General features: G+C 40.5%; 2 protein-coding genes across 4 annotated transcripts; both read left to right on the forward strand.

The window, feature by feature from the left end:
* Positions 1–479: 479 nt before the first annotated feature.
* Positions 480–18,930, forward strand: LOC115760985 (scavenger receptor class B member 1). Of its 3 annotated transcripts, none has more exons than XM_030702592.1 (7): positions 2,653–2,734; positions 8,212–8,303; positions 16,678–16,930; positions 16,984–17,157; positions 17,227–17,798; positions 17,856–17,977; positions 18,048–18,930. In XM_030702592.1, the coding sequence occupies exons 2-7, from the start codon at positions 8,243–8,245 to the stop codon at positions 18,432–18,434; spliced, it is 1,569 nt and encodes a 522-aa protein (XP_030558452.1). In that variant the 5' UTR covers positions 2,653–2,734; positions 8,212–8,242; the 3' UTR covers positions 18,435–18,930. The 3 variants fall into 3 exon arrangements, with proteins under 3 accessions (XP_030558453.1, XP_030558452.1, XP_030558451.1); XM_030702591.1 differs by having other exon boundaries at positions 2,658–2,734; positions 8,207–8,303; XM_030702593.1 differs by lacking the exons at positions 2,653–2,734; positions 8,212–8,303 and adding an exon at positions 480–620.
* Positions 18,931–21,867: 2,937 nt separating this feature from the next.
* Positions 21,868–24,445, forward strand: LOC115760986 (scavenger receptor class B member 1). The gene is made up of 4 exons (XM_030702594.1): positions 21,868–23,174; positions 23,237–23,639; positions 23,705–23,955; positions 24,019–24,445. The coding sequence occupies exons 1-4, from the start codon at positions 22,563–22,565 to the stop codon at positions 24,268–24,270; spliced, it is 1,518 nt and encodes a 505-aa protein (XP_030558454.1). The 5' UTR covers positions 21,868–22,562; the 3' UTR covers positions 24,271–24,445.
* The last annotated feature ends 344 nt before the right edge of the window (positions 24,446–24,789 follow it).

Genomic DNA, 24,789 nt, shown 5'->3' on the forward strand with positions numbered 1-24,789 from the left:
TCGGGCAAATAAAATACAATTTTCATGCTTTAAGCAATTTAGTGGGCTGTAATTACATAAGTCTTTCAATTCTTGCTTGACAAGCTTGTTTTAGTGCGAAATACTTTGCGTCGATTCGTGTGGGGGACATTTCAAGCTGTTATCACAGCTGTGGGAGCTACGTCAATTGCCAACAGACACATCGGGAGCGCTTCGCATTATCGCCGCCTTTTAAAAGACCCACATTGCATTCATTTCCTACATTGCTCATTTAACAAAACAAAAAAAAAACGCTCTGCCTGGTCTTATCAGGCTGGAGTACTTGATGCTAAGCCGTCGGAAAGGCACTTTTCAATTATTTTCAAATGCCAATACTTGTGTACACACACATATACACATTTACATATATATATAAATATATATATATATATATATATATATATATATATGTATATGCGTGTATATGTTTAGTTGCCAGATAGCCAGGGATCAAGTGCCAAAAATAGTTTCAAAAAGTTTATCTAAAAACAAACGATTTTTTACCCACATATTCAAATTCAAAATTCTGGTGTCTATACGAGGAGACGTTGGGTATGCCTATTTATGATTCATAATGCGAGTTTGCTGCGATATTCTGCTTCGTAAGTTTGAAAATTCTGACTCTAATTGTACCTGCTGCTGTGCCGCCTTACCTGGGCAATTGATAGCACGCAAGCCCATGGCCCATTCGTTTATTATATACACTTCGCCAAAAGGGTTTATCCAAAATTGTTGTCACCTAAAGTGAAGTCAAGTTGTATGTTCCAGCTCAAGCTGTCCGTCTGTTGATTTAAAGCGCTTTGTTTATGGAAAATGGGAGGGCATTTCGGGCTTAAACTGTTGCCAGGCGAATGGCCAGCACACTCGTGGCCAGAATAATAGGCACACATGCCTGAATATGCCTATATTTTACATTTACATCGAAAATTATTGAGATTCTTCTTCACAATTAGCTAAAACTGGAGGGAACATTTAATTTTGGTCCATATTCAATAGAAATGGCATCCAAATAATTGTTGATTCTCCAAAAAAGATATCTTAAGCTAAGTGCATGGAAATTCGAATCGATTTCTATGTTTATATATCATTAAAGGGTATTTGGTCTTTGGCCAAACGTGGCCAGTTTTTTGTTTATTGCCTTTAATATTTATGAGATCGTTAAAACAAATGCGCGCCATTTTGTATGTCAGTTTACATAAACAGAAAGGTCGCATGCAACCCGGTTAGCCTTATTCGCATACAAAGTCGTAATGCGCTTAGAGTTGGGGCATTTGTGGCTTGAATAGGCGTAACAGTGTATGTGTGTGTGTGTGCGTCTGGGTGTCATCGATGTAGTTCAAGGTCGCCGTCTGCCAATTAACCTTGCAGCAGCCGTGGCAAAGTTGGATAATTTTTCGAAAACCTTACTCATGGGCCGACAGAGTTTCCCAGAGTTTCTGGAAATGCGACAACTGCTGGGGAAAAAATGCTTTGAAAAAAAAGAGCGACTTAATATGCAAAGCAAATTCTGCGTAGTACTTAATATAGTTGTTCTCACTAAGCTTGTGAGAGTTAATACGAAATACCCGTGCGGCGCTTGGGCAAACACTTTTAGCTCCAAGTACAGCACTTTGTGTATTCTATTTCCTGTACAATTTCCAGCCCAACTGCAATGCAAATGCAACTAGTTTTTTTTTTTTTTAGGTTTTGTTTTTTCTGTTTTAATTTCTGTTTTTCCATGGCAGCTGACTGCGTGTTATTTCCACAGCAAATGTGCATGGACATTTTTTCAATATTTATGTTAAGATTTAAGATATTTATTCAAGATTGCGATTCTAGGGTAAATACGTTGCAAGAGTGACACAACAACAACAACAACAGAAACAACAAAAAGAGCGAACAAATCTTAATGCAACCTTGCGCAATGGCGAGGCTTGTGTCAAGTTGGACAACAACAACAAGCAGCAAGAGTTATAGCAACATTTGTTGTTGTAATTTGTAGTTGCCGCATAAATTCTTGCTGTTATTTTTGTCTGTTTCGCAAAAGCAACAACAACAAGCAACAACAAGCGACAACAAATGTGAGTCATTTACTTGTTTTTGGGCATATAATCATTTGCGTGTATGTGGAAATCAAAGATATGTTTGTTGTCGTTGCACGTTTTGGAATCGACAGCATAAAATGAAACGAAACGAAACGAAAGACTTCAATGCAAGCAACAAACTTGTTTTTATCAGCGCACATGAAACAAAAAAAAAACAAAAAACAAAAACAAGCACACAAAATACAACAAATAGCAAAAGCAGCGCAGCAACGAAGCACGCGCCGCAGCAACAACAACAACCAACATGCAAGACAACGGCATTCATGCGAGCTTTTATCAGTTGCATTGTGCGAGGCGAGCTTTTACGCTGCACTCCACCCAACGCAGCGATCGCTGAGCACCGAAGCTTACGCTCGCTTTTGACGCCGACGTCGCTGACCGTTCGCGCTGTTACCTGTTTATCTGGTTTTTTGTCGCAATTCAAGCTGAGCTTGAGCTTTTGCAACAGCGACTGCGACGGCGACAGCGACGTCGACAGCGACGGCGACTGCGAATGCGACTTGGTGGCCGCCGTCTAAACATCTTTCGAAGTGCGCGCATTTCAAGTCTTCAGTTACTCAGCGGCTTTGCTAGCGTTCAAGTCGTTGCCGTTTGCCGTTAGCCGTTTCCCGTTGCCGTTTGCCGTTTGCCGGGTGCGTTCAACTTAAATTAAAGCCAAGAATCTTGATTGCATATAACACACACTGTCAAAGCCCGACTCGTGCTCGCTCTAAGTGTGCGTGTGTGTGTGTGTGTGTGTCTGTGTGTGTGTGTGAGTGTTGTTTGTCTATGTGTTAATTTTTACTATTTTGAAATGCCTGCGGTCGCCTTGCTGTTGTTGTTGTTGTTGTTGTTGCTGTTGTGTTTGCTGCTGCTGCTGCTGCTGGCGTTTGTCTTTTGCCTTTTGCCTGTTTTGTGTCTTTCACAAAAAATATCGAAGCGGGCAACAAGTGTACTTACACTTGCCCACCGCGCACAGTGGTCGCATTCCAGCGCAGTAAAAGTTGCAAACTGGCCAAGATACATAATATGCCACATCGATATGGCCAAAACAAACACAATTACATATATACATATATTTATATATGAATATATATGTATATAGCTGTAGATATCATGGCGCAAGACCTTGCCAGTAGGCCCAGCCAAATGAAACCAAATGAACATGCCTATTGACTTTAAGAGCGTCGCTGCCAAAGCGGAAAATCATTAAGATACATGTGTATCTGCACACACACACACACACACACACACACACACACGCACACATGCATTTGACGTTCAGTTGTATTTGTACGTGCATAGTTTTTATGATTACTTATGTGGAAAAAGTGAAATTTCGCTGTTGACGCCACACGAAGAAGAAGCAGCAGCAGCAGCAGCCACTCGAAAACGAAATAAAAGCTAAACATCAAAATCAAAGTGTAGCGCGCACAACATTAAATAAATAAATACACGAGCTGGCCAAAGCGCTGACCACATAACCAATGCCAAGCTCCCAAATATCCGTTTTATCGGAAAGAGAGCGACGGAACAGAGGAGAGAGAGAGAGAAAGAGAGAGAACGAGCGTGTGCGCACGCTTATCCGGCAAAGTAAAAGCCCTTATGGCAGAGCTTGCGGCACCGTTAAAATGATTCATTTTGTAAAAATTGCGTGCGCTGCGACAATTGTCGCGCTCTTTGTTGTTAACAGTTATAACTTAAATAACATGTTGCGGCAACAAGCACAAAAACTGACCTACTGCCAAGATGGAACTCCAGTTGTCACTGAGACACGCCATTGTTTCACTTCAAAAATAACCAAAAAAAAAAAAAAAAAATATGGCAATTTTAAATCACTTTATTGTGGCTATTATCAAATGCAACCAAAAACAAAAGCAACAGACAAAAATTAAAAATGAAAAAAACTTTAAATAAAACAAAAATTGTCAACAGCTCGTCGCTCAGTTTTTGGCCCGGCCAGTGTCAGCGGCAGCAACAACAAATTTGCCTCCAAAATTGGGTCAGGGTAATTGTTTACACTAAGTAGCAGCTACTGCTACTGCTACTGCTACTGCTGCTGCTACTGCTGCTGCTGCTGTTGTTGTTGTTTTAAACGCAGTGAAATTATGCGGCATCATGCGGCTGCTGGCATTGATTGCAACTCGCTCTCGAAGCTCGGCTCCACTTTCAGCTCGATTCTCGCAGCGCGTGCAGCTAGTTAGCCACTCAGCAGTTCATTTAGAAAGTAAGTTTTCTATTGAAGCTGGGTTCTGGTTAAGTGCAAAAAAGCGATTTCACGCTAAACGCCCAACAGTTGTTAATTAAAAAAAAACACCAACAGCAGCAGCAGCAGCAAATACAATTACTAGAAATGGAAATACAATAATTATGCTTAACTGATTACATCAGTTGCTGATGAACATTTGAAGAAAGTTGGCTCCGATAAGAATTTCTAAGTCAACATTTATTGCCTAGCTTAAGGCGCAGCGTTAAAACAAACAAAAATGCGCTAGTTCCTGCTATTAAAAATTAGCGCTTATTAAGAGCAGACTTAGTTGCTTGCTTTAAGTTCAATAGATCATGTCCGTTAACTTGAACCTAGCTCTTCTTTCCCTTGAATATTCAACAAACAAGTTGTATATTTCGCTTATCCAGCTAATTCCAGTTGGAGTTTGGTGAATTTCCCACTTCCACTAGCAGCAGCTGCAGTCTAATCAGTCAGAACAAACAGCTTTGTACATAGATAAAGGCTGTGACAGACACAGGCTGGCTGCTATGACTGCATGCGCTCAGGAGTCTTGCTTTAAAAGCTGCAGCATGTGCAAGTTTTATCGTTCTTGTTAATTCTTTTGCTGATAAGAAACAGCTGTTATCGCAGCGGGTCAGGGCTTGGCAACAGTACACCTGTATATATATATATATATAGACTTTCATAATGCTCAGTTATTTCTGTATAAACATTGCAGGCCATTCCACAGAATATCACCTGGCTTCGACAATCATCTTTTTGCGATTTCTAATCAAAGCGGCTAACAAAACACAATTTCTATATATTGCATATCATATACGATATGCTTGCGATTTTGCAGCTCGCATTGGCATTCAATGAACTCGCACATGCCAGTTTTCAAAAAAAAGACAAGGTGCAAAAAAAAAAACAACTGTGGCCAAAAGCATTTTAAAATTCATTGGCCAAAGCAATTTGTTGGCTGATTTATGGGCTGGCTCAATGTTTTGGGGACCCGCAAATGATTATGAGCCGAGTGTCAACCGAGAAGCGCACAAAATAATAATTATTAGTTAATTACTATTCAATACGCATAAAGACGTCGACTGCGTGCGCACAGGTGGAGCTGGACGTGGCCCAAGTTTTTGGCATTCTGGCGTCAATAACTGTTGGATGCGCGTGTATTTGTATCTGAGCTGCGTTTTTATTGTATCTAACAGCAGGGGCGACCTTCAGAGCGCACAAAACTCTGTGAAATACGCGAGCCAACTCAGGTGTGTGTGTGCGGCTGTATGTGTGTGTGTGTGCTTGTGTGTGTGTCTGTCTATGGCTCAAAGTACAACATTTAAAAAAACAGTTTAAATCAAACTTATTGAAGTGAAAGATACTCTGTAAAAAGTATTGCTAGCTATGGCTCTTTTATTAACTAAGAACTGGTCTCCAGTTTGAGGAAGTAAAAGATACCCTGTGAAAAAGACAATCGGGTATTTGCTAACTACTAGACATAAAGATGCTTCCTTTTGAGTATTGTGACAGTAATTGTATTACACGCTGTTAGATACCCTGTACTAGGCTTTAAGAAACCTTAGACCTACTCTATCGTGACATAAACTGTATTCCACACTGGGAGATACCCTGTAGCAGAGTTTAAGATGCCCTAAGCCCACTTTTCATAAATATAGCTCCGATACTAATTTAGCACTTTATTAGACTAAAAAAAAAATGCGCTCTTAAATTCTTTTAAATACTAGACTCTCAGATACCCTGCAAATGTTTTGCTCACTGCAGCTCTCATATTTACTGTCTAACAGACCGCCAGAAGTTCTATATCAACTTCTATTCTGTTGCACTAGTCTCATACTTATTATATACCGCATTATTAGTTACCCTTCCCAAAAGTAACAGATACCCTGTAACAAATGTTCTTAACTACAACTCCTTTAGATTTCTGGGTATTGTGACTACTGGCAACTGACTAGTTACAATTGTAAGCTCAACAAAAATATACCCTGTATTAATCTTTTTTGACTCCGAAACAAAGTTTGTTAGATACCCTGTACGGAATTACTTCTTCAAAATTTACTGCACATTTTAGGATTTTTCTGCACGAATTGTTGCTGTGTTTAGTTCTAATGCTTACAGTATACTAGACTATAGATACCCTGCAATAAGTTAACCTGGCTTAAGCATGACTGTAATTTACCCTGTGCCAGACTTGGTATTCCTTAGCTGTTTTACTGTCTGATTAGCTGTCTGTCAGATATGCTCTACCAACTTAAGGATACCCTGTACGAAATTTGTAAAGTACCGAACAAATAAATGCCTACAGTCTGCTCTTCAGTCAACGCCCAAGTACAGGGTATGTCAAGCAGCAACTACAAAAAAATGCAGCTAAAAGAAAACATAAAGCTGTGGCTTGGTAGTCGAGCATTTCCGCAACATGGTCAATTGCTGTTTAACCGCAAATAAACAGAAACCAGCCCGACACGCAGATATGCGTTTTCCCAACGCGTAACTGAAACGTGCCCATAAGCCAATTGTACAATTGCCAAGCAGAGTTGGCCGTAAACAAGCTGCAGATACATTTGATCAGGTATCCCATAGATACAATGCCTCGAGCTTGTGTGTGTGATAAGCTTTGGGCCCATAGACGCCACCTTGACGTGGCTGTAAGAACTTTTAAGTTTTAAGTTTCAACTGCATTCCGCTTAGTGAAAAAGATCTTGATTGTTAACAACTAGATAAAATGGCAAATTGACGCACTGCCAATTAACAATTTTCGTTGTTCAAATTTTCTATTGTTTCGTGCGGCGCTTGCAAATGGCCGGGCTAATAAATGTATTCATCAAAGTCAATTTTTTTTGTCGAATGTTTTATGATATGCCTGTGCCTGCAATTGTCAATAATAAAGCATTTTAAAAGCAAACAGGCAATGCTTTATAGAAATTATGGCTCAACAACAACAACAATGTTGAGGCCCTGGCCTCGGTCAAGGTGTTTGCCAAAATTAAAATTAAGTTTTTTTTTTTTTATTTTCTTAACATTATTTTTTTTTAATATATGCGTATGCGTATACGCTCATGTATCTCGAGCCTGGCTATTAAGACGCTCAGCGTTACGGCAACAACATTTTTTTTTTAATTGCCCCAACGATGTGGCTGGAAGTCGGAGCTGAAGTTGGAGTCAAAGTCGGAGGTTAAGCGGCGGCTTCCATGTGGACTCTATCCATGTGCCCCCGCCCCCAGTCGAGTCTAGGCCCATTGTCAACAACAACAAAGCGTTTAGCGCGAACAACTCATTTGTAAACGTTTACAAAATTGTTGAAAAAGCTCTAGAAAACTATAGAAAACAATACTTATGTCAGGCACTTTAGGCAAGAGCCAAAGATTAATGCTGACTGGCAAGGTTCTTAAAAGCAAAAAAATAACAAAAGAGAAAGAGAGACAGAGAGAGAGGGAGTATTTAAATTGTCGTCTGATAAATGGACAAAACTGAAGAAAATATAAAACAAAATACATAAACAATACACAACACACAAAACACAAGGCCAGCTCGCCCAGAAACGTGTCTGAGTTTGAGGTTCGGAGCGTGGCCCTCTCTTAACAAGTTAAACTTGACTGCGCTACACTTTAGACCTGTGCATATAGAACCTAAGACATCTATACGACAATAATAATAATAACAATCATCATAAGCAAGATCATCATCATCATCATCATCATCATCATCATCATCATCGTCGTCAAAGCTCTCAAACTTTGCCCGGCAATCAACATCTCATATGTCTATATGCATTCCTAGACTTGACTTTCATAAACCAGCCGAGTTTACGATTCATTCCTTTTTTTTTTTTATTAAAACGAGATTTTTTTAATCGTTGTGCTATCTTTTTTTTTAATAATTTCTGCTTTTTTAGTACAGAACCTGAAGGCGCATCACATTTGACAACAACATGAACGGACCCAAACACAAACTCTGCACCAAACTATCCAGCACATATCTGCGCAAATGGTGTAAGTAGATTCAAAACAAATTAAACTAGTCAATTTTATAAGCAAATTTGAAGGTTATGTTGAATTGCACATAAAACTGGTTTAAGCGCAGCCAACTTAATAGCCTCGCATTGCGTGGCGTTGCCAGATGGCTAAGGTTATCATTTGTAGAGGGCAAGGAAAACAGCATACATTTGAAGTTAATTTGAAATTCCATTATTCATCAATCAATAGTTTGGACAAGTAAGCCGTATTTAAATGTAGATAAAAGTTTATAGCTTATTGGTCTTGCCAGCTGAATTAGCTGCGTTTGAAATTTACCACCCCCATATCTCGGCCAAATCTCATCCGATTTTCACGAAGTTTGGCTTTTTCTTCATGGTTTTCCCTTTAGATTAATCTGGCATTCAAATCTCGACACCGATTTTTTGGTTGAAATTCATGTCCAAATCTTACCCCAAGATTCGTATATAGACATGGGTCAAAATTTACCACCCCCATATCCCGGCCAAATCTCATCCGATTTTCACGAAGTTTGGCTTTTTCTTCATGGTTTTCCCTTTAGATTAATCTGGCATTCAAATCTCGACACCGATTTTTTGGTTGAAATTCATGTCCAAATCTTACCCCAAGATTCGTATATAGACATGGGTCAAAATTTACCACCCCCATATCTCGGCCAAATCTCATCCGATTTTCACGAAGTTTGGCATTTTCTTCATGGTTTTCCCTTTAGATTAATCTGGCACTCAAATCTCGACACCGATTTTTTGGTCGAACTTCATGTGCAAATCTTACCCCAAGATTCGTATATAGACATGGGTCAAAATTTACCACCCCTATATCTCGGCCAAATCTCATCCGATTTTCACGAAGTTTGGCTTTTTCTTCATGGTTTTCCCTCTAGATTAATGTGGCATTTAAATCTCGACACCGATTTTTTGGTCGAACTTCATGTCCAAATCTTACCCCAAGATTCGTATATAGACATGGGTCAAAATTTACCACCCCCATATCTCGGCCAAATCTCATCCGATTTTCTCGAAGTTTGGCTTTTTCTTCATGGTTTTCCCTCTAGATTATTGTGGCAATCAAATCTCGACACCGATTTTTTAGTCGAAATTCATGTCCAAATCTTACCCCAAGATTCGTATATAGACATGGGTCAAAATTTACCACCCCTATATCTCGGCCAAATCTCATCCGATTTTCACGAAGTTTGGCTTTTTCTTCATGGTTTTCCCTCTAGATTAATGTGGCATTTAAATCTCGACACCGATTTTTTGGTCGAACTTCATGTCCAAATCTTACCCCAAGATTCGTATATAGACATGTGTCAAAATTTACCACCCCCATATCTCGGCCAAATCTCATCCGATTTTCACGAAGTTTGGCTTTTTCTTCATGGTTTTCCCTCTAGATTATTGTGGCATTCAAATCTCGACACCGATTTTTTGGTCGAAATTCATGTCCAAATCTTACCTCAAGATTCGTATATAGACATGTGTCAAAATTTACCACCCCCATATCTCGGCCAAATCTCATCCGATTTTCACGAAGTTTGGCTTTTTCTTCATGGTTTTCCCTCTAGATTAATGTGGCATTCAAATCTCGACACCGATTTTTTAGTCGAAATTCATGTCCAAATCTTACCCCAAGATTCGTATATAGACATGGGTCAAAATTTACCACCCCCATATCTCGGCCAAATCTCATCCGATTTTCACGAAGTTTGGCTTTTTCTTCATGGTTTTCCCTCTAGATTAATGTGGCATTCAAACCTCGACACCGATTTTTTGGTCGAAATTCATGTCCAAATCTTACCTTAAGATTCGTATATAGACATGGGTCAAAATTTACCACCCCCATATCTCGGCCAAATCTCATCCGATTTTCACGAAGTTTGGCTTTTTCTTCATGGTTTTCCCTTTAGATTAATCTGGCATTCAAATCTCGACACCGTTTTTTTGGTCGAAATTCATGTCCAAATCTTACCCCAAGATTCGTATATAGACATGGGTCAAAATTTACCACCCCCATATCTCGGCCAAATCTCATCCGATTTTCACGAAGTTTGGCTTTTTCTTCATGGTTTTCCCTCTAGATTATTGTGGCAATCAAATCTCGACACCGATTTTTTAGTCGAAATTCATGTACAAATCTTACCCCAAGATTCGTATATAGACATGGGTCAAAATTTACCACCCCCATATCTCGGCCAAATCTCATCCGATTTTCACGAAGTTTGGCTTTTTCTTCATGGTTTTCCCTCTAGATTATTGTGGCAATCAAATCTCGACACCGATTTTTTAGTCGAAATTCATGTCCAAATCTTACCCCAAGATTCGTATATAGACATGGGTCAAAATTTACCACCCCCATATCTCGGCCAAATCTCATCCGATTTTCACGAAGTTTGGCTTTTTCTTCATGGTTTTCCCTCTAGATTAATGTGGCATTCAAAACTCGACACCGATTTTTTGGTCGAACTTCATGTCCAAATCTTACCCCAAGATTCGTATATAGACATGGGTCAAAATTTACCACCCCCATATCTCGGCCAAATCTCATCCGATTTTCTCGAAGTTTGGCTTTTTCTTCATGGTTTTTCCTCTAGATTAATGTGGCAATCAAATCTCGACACCGATTTTTTAGTCGAAATTCATGTCCAAATCTTACCCCAAGAGTCGTATATAGACATGGGTCAAAATTTACCACCCCCATATCTCGGCCAAATCTCATCCGATTTTCACGAAGTTTGGCTTTTTCTTCATGGTTTTCCCTCTAGATTAATGTGGCAATCAAATCTCGACACCGATTTTTTAGTCGAAATTCATGTCCAAATCTTACCCCAAGATTCATATATAGACATGGGTCAAAATTTACCACCCCCATATCTCGGCCAAATCTCATCCGATTTTCTCGAAGTTTGGCTTTTTCTTCATGGTTTTCCCTCTAGATTAATGTGGCATTCAAATCTCGACACCGATTTTTTGGTCGAAATTCATGTCCAAATCTTACCTTAAGATTCGTATATAGACATGGGTCAAAATTTACCACCCCCATATCTCGGCCAAATCTCATCCGATTTTCACGAAGTTTGGCTTTTTCTTCATGGTTTTCCCTCTAGATTAATGTGGCAATCAAATCTCGACACCGATTTTTTAGTCGAAATTCATGTCCAAATCTTACCCCAAGATTCGTATATAGACATGGGTCAAAATTTACCACCCCCATATCTCGGCCAAATCTCATCCGATTTTCACGAAGTTTGGCTTTTTCTTCATGGTTTTCCCTCTAGATTAATGTGGCAATCAAATCTCGACACCGATTTTTTAGTCGAAATTCATGTCCAAATCTTACCCCAAGATTCGTATATAGACATGGGTCAAAATTTACCACCCCCATATCTCGGCCAAATCTCATCCGATTTTCTCGAAGTTTGGCCTTTTCTTCATGGTTTTCCCTCTAGATTAATGTGGCATTCAAATCTCGACACCGATTTTTTGGTCGAAATTCATGTCCAAATCTTACCTCAAGATTCGTATATAGACATGTGTCAAAATTTACCACCCCCATATCTCGGCCAAATCTCATCAGATTTTCACGAAGTTTGGCTTTTTCTTCATGGTTTTCCCTCTAGATTAATGTGGCATTCAAATCTCGACACCGATTTTTTGGTCGAAATTCATGTCCAAATCTTACCTTAAGATTCGTATATAGACATGGGTCAAAATTTACCACCCCCATATCTCGGCCAAATCTCATCCGATTTTCACGAAGTTTGGCTTTTTCTTCATGGTTTTCCCTCTAGATTAATGTGGCATTCAAATCTCGACACCGATTTTTTGGTCGAAATTCATGTCCAAATCTTACCTCAAGATTCGTATATAGACATGTGTCAAAATTTACCACCCCCATATCTCGGCCAAATCTCATCCGATTTTCACGAAGTTTGGCTTTTTCTTCATGGTTTTCCCTTTAGATTAATCTGGCATTCAAATCTCGACACCGATTTTTTGGTCGAACTTCATGTCCAAATCTTACCCCAAGATTCGTATATAGACATGGGTCAAAATTTACCACCCCCATATCTCGGCCAAATCTCATCCGATTTTCACGAAGTTTGGCTTTTTCTTCATGGTTTTCCCTCTAGATTATTGTGGCAATCAAATCTCGACACCGATTTTTTAGTCGAAATTCATGTCCAAATCTTACCCCAAGATTCGTATATAGACATGGGTCAAAATATACCACCCGCATATCTCGGCCAAATCTCATCCGATTTTCACGAAGTTTGGCTTTTTCTTCATGGTTTTCCCTCTAGATTAATGTGGCATTCAAATCTCGACACCGATTTTTTAGTCGAAATTCATGTCCAAATCTTACCCCAAGATTCGTATATAGACATGGGTCAAAATTTACCACCCCCATATCTCGGCCAAATCTCATCCGATTTTCACGAAGTTTGGCTTTTTCTTCATGGTTTTCCCTCTAGATTAATGTGGCATTCAAATCTCGACACCGATTTTTTGGTCGAAATTCATGTCCAAATCTTACCTCAAGATTCGTATATAGACATGTGTCAAAATTTACCACCCCCATATCTCGGCCAAATCTCATTCGATTTTCACGAAGTTTGACTTTTTCTTCATGGTTTTCCCTCTAGATTAATGTGGCAATCAAATCTCGACACCGATTTTTTAGTCGAAATTCATGTCCAAATCTTACCCCAAGATTCGTATATAGACATGGGTCAAAATTTACCACCCCCATATCTCGGCCAAATCTCATCCGATTTTCACGAAGTTTGGCTTTTTCTTCATGGTTTTCCCTCTAGATTAATGTGGCTTTCAAATCTCGACACCGATTTTTTGGTCGAAATTCATGTCCAAATCTTACCTCAAGATTCGTATATAGACATGGGTCAAAATTTACCACCCCCATATCTCGGCCAAATCTCATCCGATTTTCACGAAGTTTGACTATTTCTTCATGGTTTTCCCTCTAGATTAATCTGGCATTCAAATCTCGACACCGATTTTTTGGTCGAAATTCATGTCCAAATCTTACCTCAAGATTCGTATATAGACATGGGTCAAAATTTACCACCCCCATATCTCGGCCAAATCTCATTCGATTTTCACGAAGTTTGACTTTTTCTTCATGGTTTTCCCTCTAGATTAATGTGGCAATCAAATCTCGACACCGATTTTTTAGTCGAAATTCATGTCCAAATCTTACCCCAAGATTCGTATATAGACATGGGTCAAAATTTACCACCCCCATATCTCGGCCAAATCGCATCCGATTTTCACGAAGTTTGACTATTTCTTCATGGTTTTCCCTCTAGATTAATCTGGCATTCAAATCTCGACACCGATTTTTTGGTCGAAATTCATGTCCAAATCTTACCTCAAGATTCGTATATAGACATGGGTCAAAATTTACCACCCCCATATCTCGGCCAAATCTCATTCGATTTTCACGAAGTTTGACTTTTTCTTCATGGTTTGCCCTCTAGATTAATGTGGCAATCAAATCTCGACACCGATTTTTTAGTCGAAATTCATGTCCAAATCTTACCCCAAGATTCGTATATAGACATGGGTCAAAATTTACCACCCCCATATCTCGGCCAAATCTCATCCGATTTTCACGAAGTTTGACTATTTCTTCATGGTTTTCCCTCTAGATTAATCTGGCATTCAAATCTCGACACCGATTTTTTGGTCGAAATTCATGTCCAAATCTTACCTCAAGATTCTTATATAGACATGGGTCAAAATTTACCACCCCCATATCTCGGCCAAATCTCATCCGATTTTGACGAATGAAATAAAATGAAATGCCATTCCCATTAAAACCCAGATGAATTCCGTATTGTATTGAATTTAAATTCAATTGTTTGCACAGACAGTTAATCTCAAAGTAACGTAACTTTTTTACAAAGGATCAGGCGCAGCCATCTTCAAAAGCTAGTGAAGCTTTTTGGTGCTGCCAGACGGCTTGCAATATCAATAGCTCAAATAAATCGTTAAGTCCCTCCCTTCGTATCATCAAGCAATGCTAAGTTATTTTCCTAAACGCGTTTACTCAATGCAGGTTAATTATAAAATATTGCGGCTTGTTTCCGTATTGTATTGAAAAGAAATTCAATCAGTCACAGACTTATAAAAGCCGACATAGCAAAACGATTGCAATTAAAATAAAACTAATCGTAGAACTTGTGAATTAATTTCGTCATTAAACTTAAATGTTATTGTGGGTTTTATTGCTCAGACGTAACAATCAATCAATATGCAGAGACTTTGCCGCAGCCAACTTAACAAGCTAGTGAAACATTTGGGGGTTGCCAGATGTCTAAAGATGCACTTTAAATAATGATTAAGGCAAAAGAAATTGTAGTCATAGAATACATATCTTCGCATTAGGTAAAGTTATGTTACATTCCGGCAAGATAGTTAATAGGGGTGTCATTTATATAAGAGCCCAGATTATTTCCGTATTGTATTGAAATCAAATTCAATTATTACCAAGTGAATAGCTAGACACAATCTTATGGAACACATGCCAATGGATTTGTGGTTTCCTATGACTGGTTATACTGGTATGTCAATTTCGAATTCTAATTGATTCCATGGGAGATACACACGTTATTTATATAAACATATATATACAGGTATTTGCATAGCTTGAACACTTTGAAGATGGTTTTGTTCGGCGCTTTCTTGACATTGTGACGCTCTGTGAAGGTCTTTTACACCAAGCTAGACAGTTATTCTACCAGTCAGCTATATTGATGTTTACCCGGCGTCAAGTTTTTGTTTTCACACATTCTTGATGAATCATTCGAAAATTTATTGCGTTCTGAAATTTCGTAAATATGTAATTCGAATCGAGTACGCAAGTCTAGAGTTTCAAAGACAAGAATATATATGTTGGATAAATACAATTAATATCGAGATCTGACTTCAAGTGTTATGTGGACGCATAACTGGTATTTGAGTTAGTTAAGCTTTAATAAATGCATTTTGATAAGTCGACTTTCAGGAAAAACTAGCCAACTATTGTGCCAAACAAAAACAAAATAAAAACCTTTAATTTATGTAATTATTCAATCAGATGATTAATAGCTAATTGCAGGCCGTGTTATTGTGGAATTTAATTCGATTGTATAAGTTGAATTAATTAAGAGAACAGCAGCTTAAAGTTGAAAGATCAGATGAGAAGCCAAGATGAGCTCGAAGACATTAACAAATGTATTAAGAAGAATCACGGAATCAACTTTTAGATAAGTTAATGCAGATAAACTAGACTTATATTCAATCTATCTCAGATGGCGCGTGCTTAGATATCAAAACTTTGCTAGAAACTTATCTACAAGCTTATCGAATACGTTCGTAAAGAAATCTAAAGAAGTTTTCATTCTCATATGAAAAATATGTATACAAATTCTTAACAGACATTAGGACTATTATTTATTGGACTTACATCCATATAGATATATCTGCATTATTCACAGATCAATTAAAAGATATTGTTAATTGGATTGTGATTCAAAAGAAACTCAAACTCAACTTCAAGCTTGAGTCTTTGGTTAACCAATTAGCTAACTCAACTGTAAAACAATTCGATAAGCCCTATTTCAATTTGAAATTGACTAATTCTCAGATGTAAGCTTCATGTTCTGTGTAATACAATGATTCAGCTCTTAGGCTATTTATATACAAATCTACGATTACATCTGTAAGCCAGTGAAACTTTTTTCTGAATCAGAAGAATTAGAAAAGCGGCAGCTTAAAATAAGATAAAATTAAGTTTGGGCTCGACTAATTGACTATTTTTGGAAGAATTAGCAAAGCGGCAGGTTAAAACAAGACAAATTTAAGATTGGTTTCGACTAATTGACTAGCTTAGAAGACTTTTAAATAGCTTCAAACGAGATAAACTTAAGTTTGATCACGACTAATTGCCTAGTTTTAGTAGAATTAGCAAATCGGCAGCTTAAAGCGAGATAAAGTTTGGTCTAGACTTATTAGAGTACGATTACGATCTATTATTGTATAAAGTTCTGCATTAAGCAGATTGTGATTCATCAGAGAAGAAGCCTAAAGAGTTGTAATTTCCAGACTTGTAAGAAGCCAAGCTGTGGCTTGGCCTTGACAACCCCGCCCATTTGATGCTCTATGATTTATTGCCAGAGTATTTCTTTGTGATTCAGCTCCGAGAAACGCATCTGTAAGATTTGATCTCATATCGTTTTACAGCCCTTCACTGGGGTTCAGTACGTGCATTGGCTGCATAATTCCAACCGATTCTCTCAGCTGACTCAGCTGTGCGATTGTTGGGCTCGCTTGTTAAATGGAATTTGTTGTTGTTGTTGAACTTTCAGGGATTACAATTGGCATTGGCGCTGTTTTGATAATTGCCGGCGTTCTGGTTGCATGCCAATTTTCGGTGCTGATCAATGCGATCATTGATCGCATGATCGCGCTGCGACCCGGCTCCAAGACCTTTGGCTGGTGGGCCAAGCCGCCCGTGGAGCCGCGCATCAGTTTGTACGTTTACAATGTGACAAATGCCGATGATTTTCTGAGCAACGGCTCCAGGGCCATTGTCGACGAGGTGGGACCCTATGTCTACAGGTGAGTCGGTGCCCCATCAATCCCAACTGAAATGTAATTGTGGCCACTTGCAGCGAGACGTGGGAAAAGGTAAACATTGTGGAGCATGACAATGGCACGCTGAGCTACAATCTGCGCAAGATCTACAAGTTCCGCGAAGATCTGTCCGCCGGCCCCGAAGATGATGTGGTCATTGTGCCCAACATACCCATGCTGAGCGCCACCTCGCAGAGCAAACATGCAGCCAGGTGAGTCACAATTTTGAACTACAATAAAAGCTTGCCCAAATTGAAATCCCAATTGCCCATGCTCGACAGATTTCTGCGCCTGGCCATGGCCAGCATTATGGACATACTGAAGATCAAGCCGTTTGTGCAGGTCTCTGTGGGCCAACTGCTCTGGGGCTACGAGGATCCGCTGCTCAAGCTGGCCAAGGATGTGGTACCCAAGGAGCAGAAGCTGCCGTACGAGGAGTTCGGCCTGCTGTACGGCAAGAACGGCACCTCATCGGATCGCGTCACCGTCTTCACGGGCACCGACAATATCAATCATTATGGCATCATTGACAAGTTCAATGGACGCACACATTTGCCGCACTGGACAACGGACGAGTGCAATCGGTTGAGCGGCACCGATGGCTCCATCTTTCCGCCGCACATCACAAAGGATCGGGTGCTGGAGGTGTACGACAAGGATCTGTGCCGTTTGCTGCCGCTGGTCTTCGAGCAGGAGGTGATGACCTCCAACGAGGTGCCCGGCTATCGCTTCACACCGCCGGAGTGGGTGTTCGCCGATGTCGATAGCCATCCGGATAACATGTGCTACTGCCCGGCCGGCAAGCCCTCCTGCTCACCCAACGGCCTCTTTAACGTGTCGCTGTGTCAATACGGTAAACGGTTTTAGCTGCCAATGAATGCCTGCTCCTAATCCTTGCTCCATTTTGTAGACTCGCCCATCATGCTGAGCTTCCCGCATTTCTATCTGGCCGATGATAGTCTGCGGACCCAGGTTGACGGCATTTCCCCGCCGGAGAAGGAGCAGCATCAGTTCTACTTTGATGTGCAGCCCGTAAGCATGTCTTTACCAACTTATCCAGCTAATCCCGCTAACACCCGCTCCACCTCCTCCTATCGTCTAGAAAATGGGCACCACTTTGAGCGTGCGCGCCCGCATCCAGATCAATTTGGCTGTCAGCCAGGTGTTTGACATCAAGCAGGTGGCCAATTTTCCGGACATCATATTCCCCATTTTGTGGTTTGAGGAGGGCATCGATTCGCTGCCGGATGAGGTAACGGATTTGATGCGTTTCGCTGAAACGATTCCGCCGAAAATCCGTGTGATTCTTATACTGGTGCTGTGCGTCCTGGGCGTGATCCTGCTCCTGCTGTCCACATTCTGTTTGATACGCAATTCGCACAGGCAGAGCACGCTGCATTTGGAGGGTTCGAACTATTTGGCCACCGCACAGGTGGACATGAACAAGAAGCAGAACAAGGACAACAATCCCAACAATGCGCGATATTAACATGTTGCCCTTGTTGTTGTTCTTCGTTTGTTTGTTTGTTTGTTCGTTTGATTTGATTTTTATAAGGGGGGCCCCCTCAAGGCGCGTTAAGTGTTAAAATGATGGATTCTTGTTTTTTAACCAGGAAACGCGCTCGCGTATGCGAATGTAGTCTAGAACAAATGGAGCTGGGAAGACTTATGTGTATGTACTTATGCATATATTCTATGTATGATAGGTCCTCGTTGTAAGTACTTATGTAATCGTTATTAAAATTTCAAGTATATTAGCTGTTAGTCTGTCTACGGTCGTGATCGTCGCTATAAGTCTCAAATTTTTGTTATTATTAACCCAGCCTGGGCAGCTGGCCAAATTCTATGTCACTAAAGGAAGAAGGAAGCGAAAAAAAAAAAGAAAAAAACTAATTAAACCTGTGCATTATTAGGGCACATGTCCAAATAAGTCACAAAAACCTAAACACAAATAAATAAAATGACAAAAAAATGCGAAAAAAAAACGATTCTCTCAAGTTCCCGTTCCCCATATAAATGTGCTTGATTAGACCAAAAGTCTGTGCGATGCGTCTCAAAGCGAACTACAGCAGAATCAATAATATTATATATCTAATATAATATAATATCTATATGTGTATGTGTGTATGTATATCGTATCGTAACGTATCGTATCGTATCTCTATATATATATATATCTGTATAATGTATATGACTCTAATGTGTACAATAAATTACGCTATTATTTTAATTAGGCACATAAAAACAAAAACCAAACCCAACATTTTTCCACAAATAGCTAGAAATTGCAATTATCGTTATGCTCACCTTCTAAGGCTCTGCCTAATGCTCCGAGAGAGTTGGTTTGGCTTTGCCAAAAATCAATTAATTGCTTTTATTCTACATATAAAATATGGCTACTTTATAATCGCAATTCTATATTTTATTTTGGTAACAAGACAACGACAGCAAATGCTTATTGTTTATTGCATACAATTAAGTTTCTTAATTTTTTTTATTTTGTGTAGGAATCAAAAACTTTCTCCAAAGAGGAGTAGGTAGAGAGTATCACTTGAATATATCGAATATATTACCAAGTTAAGTCTATTTAGTCTATTGATTTATTATTATCTCAGCTTTTAAGAGGTGTGAACGGCATTTAAAACCATATAGAATCATATTTAAAATCAATATAATAATTTACACATATATAACTATATCCATATCTGATATAAGTAGTAGTATCTCAATCAAACCGACTCTTCCGGGTGATTATCAAAGAACCCGAGTAACCTGCGAAAAGATACTCCAGGGGCTTGATCCTGAGCTGCTGCTATATCGTTTAAGGCGTTAACTCTAGTCTATTGATTTATTATTGCCTCAGCTTTGACGAGGGTTGTACTCTGATAGAGTGGTATATAGTAGAACAGGCCTTCAGGCTGAATAACAATGGAACCAAATGTGCCTCCTTATTATACCCTAAAAGTGATATAATGTATTTGTGCAAATGTATGTAAAAGGCAGCAGGAAGCATCTGCGACCCCATAAAGTATATACATTCTTGATCAGCAGCAATAGCCGAGTCGATCTAGCCATGTCTGTCTGTCTGTCTATCTGTCTGTCCGTATGTATTAACACTTTCTTCTGCCTGTAAGGAAGTTAAATGTAGTCTATTTAGTTATTATTGTCTTAACTCTTAAGCGAAATGAACGGCACGGACATAGGAAGCTTTTATGTATTCATATCTGAATATAGAAGTATCTCAATCAAAGAGACTATCAATAAATCTTTGGGTTATCGAAAAACGATCCTCAAGATACTTGCTCCCGCCCTGTTACTCTCAATCCCAGACACAGTTTCTCGGAATGCACGGAATATTTAATTGCTCAAGAGCCAGAAAGTCACTTATCAGAGTACTTTGCCATCTCATGCAGAGCATACATTAAACCGAATCAAGCGCAATACGCTCTTAAATCAAAACTGATTTGGGTTTGAATCTAAAAACAAATATCGACCTTGAATTAGGCTTAGTGCTTTTTAATTAGGCTTAATTAATTGTCCGATTCTATGAAGTTGAGAAAACTATGAACTAAACCAAAATTATATTGTTTTTAGTTGTGCATAAAAATGAAAAAAGTTCTTTAACTTGTCTATAAAAAACTTTTGAGCCTTACAACTCATTTATAAAATATTACAAAAATCCTGATAAGAATGGATCAGTCCGAAAACTTCAAATAAATAGAATATTTTAAGCAATGTAACATGTTACTTAAACATATTCCAAAACACAGTGAAGTACAGGGTGTACGCTAGTTGTCCAACTAAAGCACATTCGCATATTTTTTTGTATAGCCCAATTTTATTAGTTATAAATTCAAATTTAATGCCAGGTTAATATTTTGGCACCCAAAAAGGTGTCAAGTGTTCACCTCGCAAATGGCAACGATTTCACACGCCAGACCGGATCTCTGGCCGGTCCAGACGCACCTAGACGAAGACGAGCTGTCATCATAATAACAGTTCACTGTGGTCGGGCCAAACGGAACACACTAGCGAGGGCAAGTGCAGTCCACCAGCCGAGAGCTGATAAGCGCCGCTGTCTGTGCCTGATAACAACGCGTCCCACTAAGCAGCCGGCCAGCCCTCACACCCATTCACATGCCCAGAGCTGAGAATCTGCTGATCTGTCGGAGCTGCTGATCTGCTGATCTGGCGATCTGCTGATCTGGTCGAGCATTGACAGCGAAGTTATGCTAAAAATATAAAATGCACATTTTGGGTGCCAGGTGCATTGACTGGCTGCCGCTGCTGCCACGCGGGAGACCCAGACCCATAAAAGTTAATCTTAAATAACATAAATTTAAATACGATTTGCGTAAATTCTATGCTCGGGTCAGGAGTTGAGGGTGTTATCTTCAACCATTGCGACAGCCGCTAGCCGCTAGCCGCTAGCCGCCAGCAGAGCGTGTTTGGCCTCAGCTTCAGCTGATAGCCTTTCTGTTATTCTGATACCCTGTACAAAGGCAAACGACACAAATGGGTTGTATAAGCTGTGCCCTATGTGTGTTAAGAGTTGGAAAGTATAACTAACTAAGCTCAGATCAAAATATGCCTTAGCCTCTAACTTGGCATCAGCCTCAAATTTGAGCTCAGCTTCAGCTGATAACCTTTCTGTTATTCTGATACCCTGTACAAAGGCAAACGCCTCAAATGGGTTGATTAACATAAGCAAATGTTGTCTTTGCCTTACATCTTATATCAAGCTGGCTTTACATACTTAAAGTCCAGGGCCATGAATCGATAAAAAGAAATTACAGAATTTCTAAGAAAACGTTAACTTAAACTTATAAAACCCCAGGCTAAGCAATTTCAAATGCCACAGCTTTCATTGTTAGATATTTCCAGCCTTAAGTCAAATATAGCTTAGAAATGTTCAAGTATTCTTTAGCAAACCTTCTTGAAATTTAGTATACATTTAATTCGACATACTACCAAGCTATGTTTAAAATTTCTGATAGATAACTCAAGAAACAACAGAGTTCCGTGGGAACATCCAACAAAAATAGGGTACTAGCTCTAGCATAGTTCGACTGAGATTTAATCTCAGTCCCAGTAATCGAAACAAATAACTTGCAGAACCCATAAGAAAATATCTAGATATTTGCTTGGCTTATTATGCCAAAAGAAGCCAAATCTGATATATATATATATTTCCAGCTTAAAGCCAAATATCGCTTTAAAATATGCAAGAACTCTTTACCAAAACATCTTGAAATGTGGTACACAAATATTTCAGCATAACATCATGTTGTCCCATAAATTTCTGGTAGATAACTCGAGGAACAACAGAGTTCCATGGGAACATTTAACTAAGCTAGGGTATATGCTAGCTTAGTTGGGCTGATCACTTTTACTTGCTTGTTTTATTTGCTTGATATTTTTTTTGTAGCTTCGTTTCGTTTTCAAACAGGCCTAAGAGGAAGGGACCTCGCGATAAGTCATATTGTAAGGCAACAAAAAATGTTATTTAAAAATGATGGAAATACGAAAAAGCGATTAGTTATTGAAATCAAACGAATCGCGTGATTTCGCCAACGCGGACGCACAACAGACTCCTGCTCCAGATCCGAGGCTGATCATGGCCAACAATAGCTTCTGGTTGAAGATCGCGGCACTTGCCATCTTCTGTGTATTGAATGTGTATTTGTTTCTGATCTCCTGGAGCATTAGCTATCGCGATGCGCTCACCGTCGAGCAGGTGCGTTTCCGCGAGGAGATGCCCACAATGGACAGCTGGGTGAACTCACCCTTTGGCAAGCTGAAGAGCTACGTGTTCAATGTGACAAATGCGGAGGAGTTTATGAGCGGACGCGACGCGAGGGTCAAGCTGCAGCAGGTGGGACCCATTGTCTACAAGATTGTGGGCTACAACGATGTGCTCAATCGGACGGAGACGAGTGTGACCTATCGCAAGCATCGCTATCGCCATGTCGAGTTCGTGCCCGAGGAGAGCGTCTCGCCGGACATACTCAACCAGACCATCGTCCAGTTCAATAGCGTGCTGATCGGAGCCGCCGCCAAATACAGCGAGATGCCCTTCGCCTGGATGGGCTTCAATCCGTTGACCATTGCCGAGCCGGTCTTTCTGCCGGGCAGCGTTTATTATTTTCTCTGGGAGTACACGCGACCCTCGCTGGAGGCCATTGGCAAGGTGATAAAGCTGGACACCAACTGTGGCACGCTTTTCAATGTAAGTAGTCGGGCGGGCGAAAGATTCACCCCATAAACTCTCCTTCTCCCTATTTCGCACAGGCACTCAAGGAGAAGGAGGAGGTGTACACGGTGAATATTGGCCCCGAGCCGGGCATCGAGAACTTCTTCCGCATACAAAGCCTCAACGACGAGCAACTGATCCAGGAGCGGCTGAAACGCAGCCGCTCAGAGCCGGACGAGAGCTGTCCGATCAATGTCGTCGGCACCTTGGACAATTCCCTATATCCGCCCTTTGTGCAGCGGGACACGCCTCTGCGCATCGTGGCCAGCGAGTCCTGTCGCGTCCTCCCGTTGCACTATCAACGGGATCAGATGCACGACGGCCTGCAAGCCTATCGCTATGCCCTGCTCCAGGCCAACGAGTCGGCGCCCGCCTGCATGGACAGCACATATGGTGTCCGGCTGCCGCGCGGCATGTTCGACGTCTCCAAGTGCGTGATAAGTAAGTGCGATCCGTTCGTCCACTTTGATGCTGACGGGCATTCACATTGAGTTTTGCGCTTGCAGATGATGCGCCGTCGGCATTCTCGATGCCGCATTTCTATGGCAGCAGCTACGATTGGCGCCAGCATTTCGAGGGCCTCAATCCCAATGCCGAGGAGCATGAGCCCTATCTGCTGCTGGAGCCCATCATGGGCGTGCCCATCAATGAGAAATATCGCTTTCAGTCCAATACGCCGCTGCCGGACTTCAAGAGCTTCAGCCCGAAGCTGCAAAAGCTGCGCAACATGATTTTGCCTGTCTTCTGGTACGAATTCGTAAGTAGCTGCAAATCTAGAAAACCAATCTTCCCGCGACAGCTCTGACAATTTGTCTTTTAGGACATGGATCATCTGCCCGGCTTTGTGCTCCTGATGATACGCTTCAATGTCGTCTGGCTGCCCAGGCTGCAGCCGGTGCTGATGGCCCTGCAGCTGTTCCTCGCCCTCTGGTCCCTGCTCAGTCTGGTGCGACGCGTCAGCCGGAGTCGCAGCTACGGCGAGCTCTATCGCAAGCTGGGCGGCGGGCCCGATGTACAGCTGGAGACCGTATTGAATCCGCAACCACAACATGATCCCAAGTCTGTCAAATAGTCACAGACACGTGCGTGTATCTTATAGATACGTTTTAGGTTTAGCTACGTAGCTTTAGACACGGATCACCTCATCGGCTGTGCTTATCAGCAATAGCAATAGGAACAATAATACTAATAATAATGATAATGATAATGATAATGATAATGTATGTAATTACGATTGGTTGCACATCGAATTTGCCTCTCATTTCACCTTATCTGTCACAATGTCAGCGAAAGGGGGGGGTGGAGGAGGAGCCTATGCCCGAAACCCTCAATACAATCTCAGGGCCTTTGAGCCGGCGACTTGACTTGACGTGAGGTCGCGGCACTTTGATTCCTAGTCCACAATTACAGACAGATACACTCACACACTCACCCACACACACACATACACATATATATATGCATAAGTATATTGGCAATGAAAACCTGCGCACGTACCACACACTTAAGATCTCAGTCCCAAGATTTATTTTTACCTTTATCTGTTTCTGTTTGCTTTTTTCTGTTGTGCTTCATCAGGTTTTTGTTTTCT

This window comes from Drosophila novamexicana, unplaced genomic scaffold (assembly GCF_003285875.2).
Source record: "Drosophila novamexicana strain 15010-1031.04,08,12 unplaced genomic scaffold, DnovRS2.1 tig00000462-arrow-pilon, whole genome shotgun sequence".
NCBI classification, from domain to species: domain Eukaryota; kingdom Metazoa; phylum Arthropoda; class Insecta; order Diptera; family Drosophilidae; genus Drosophila; species Drosophila novamexicana.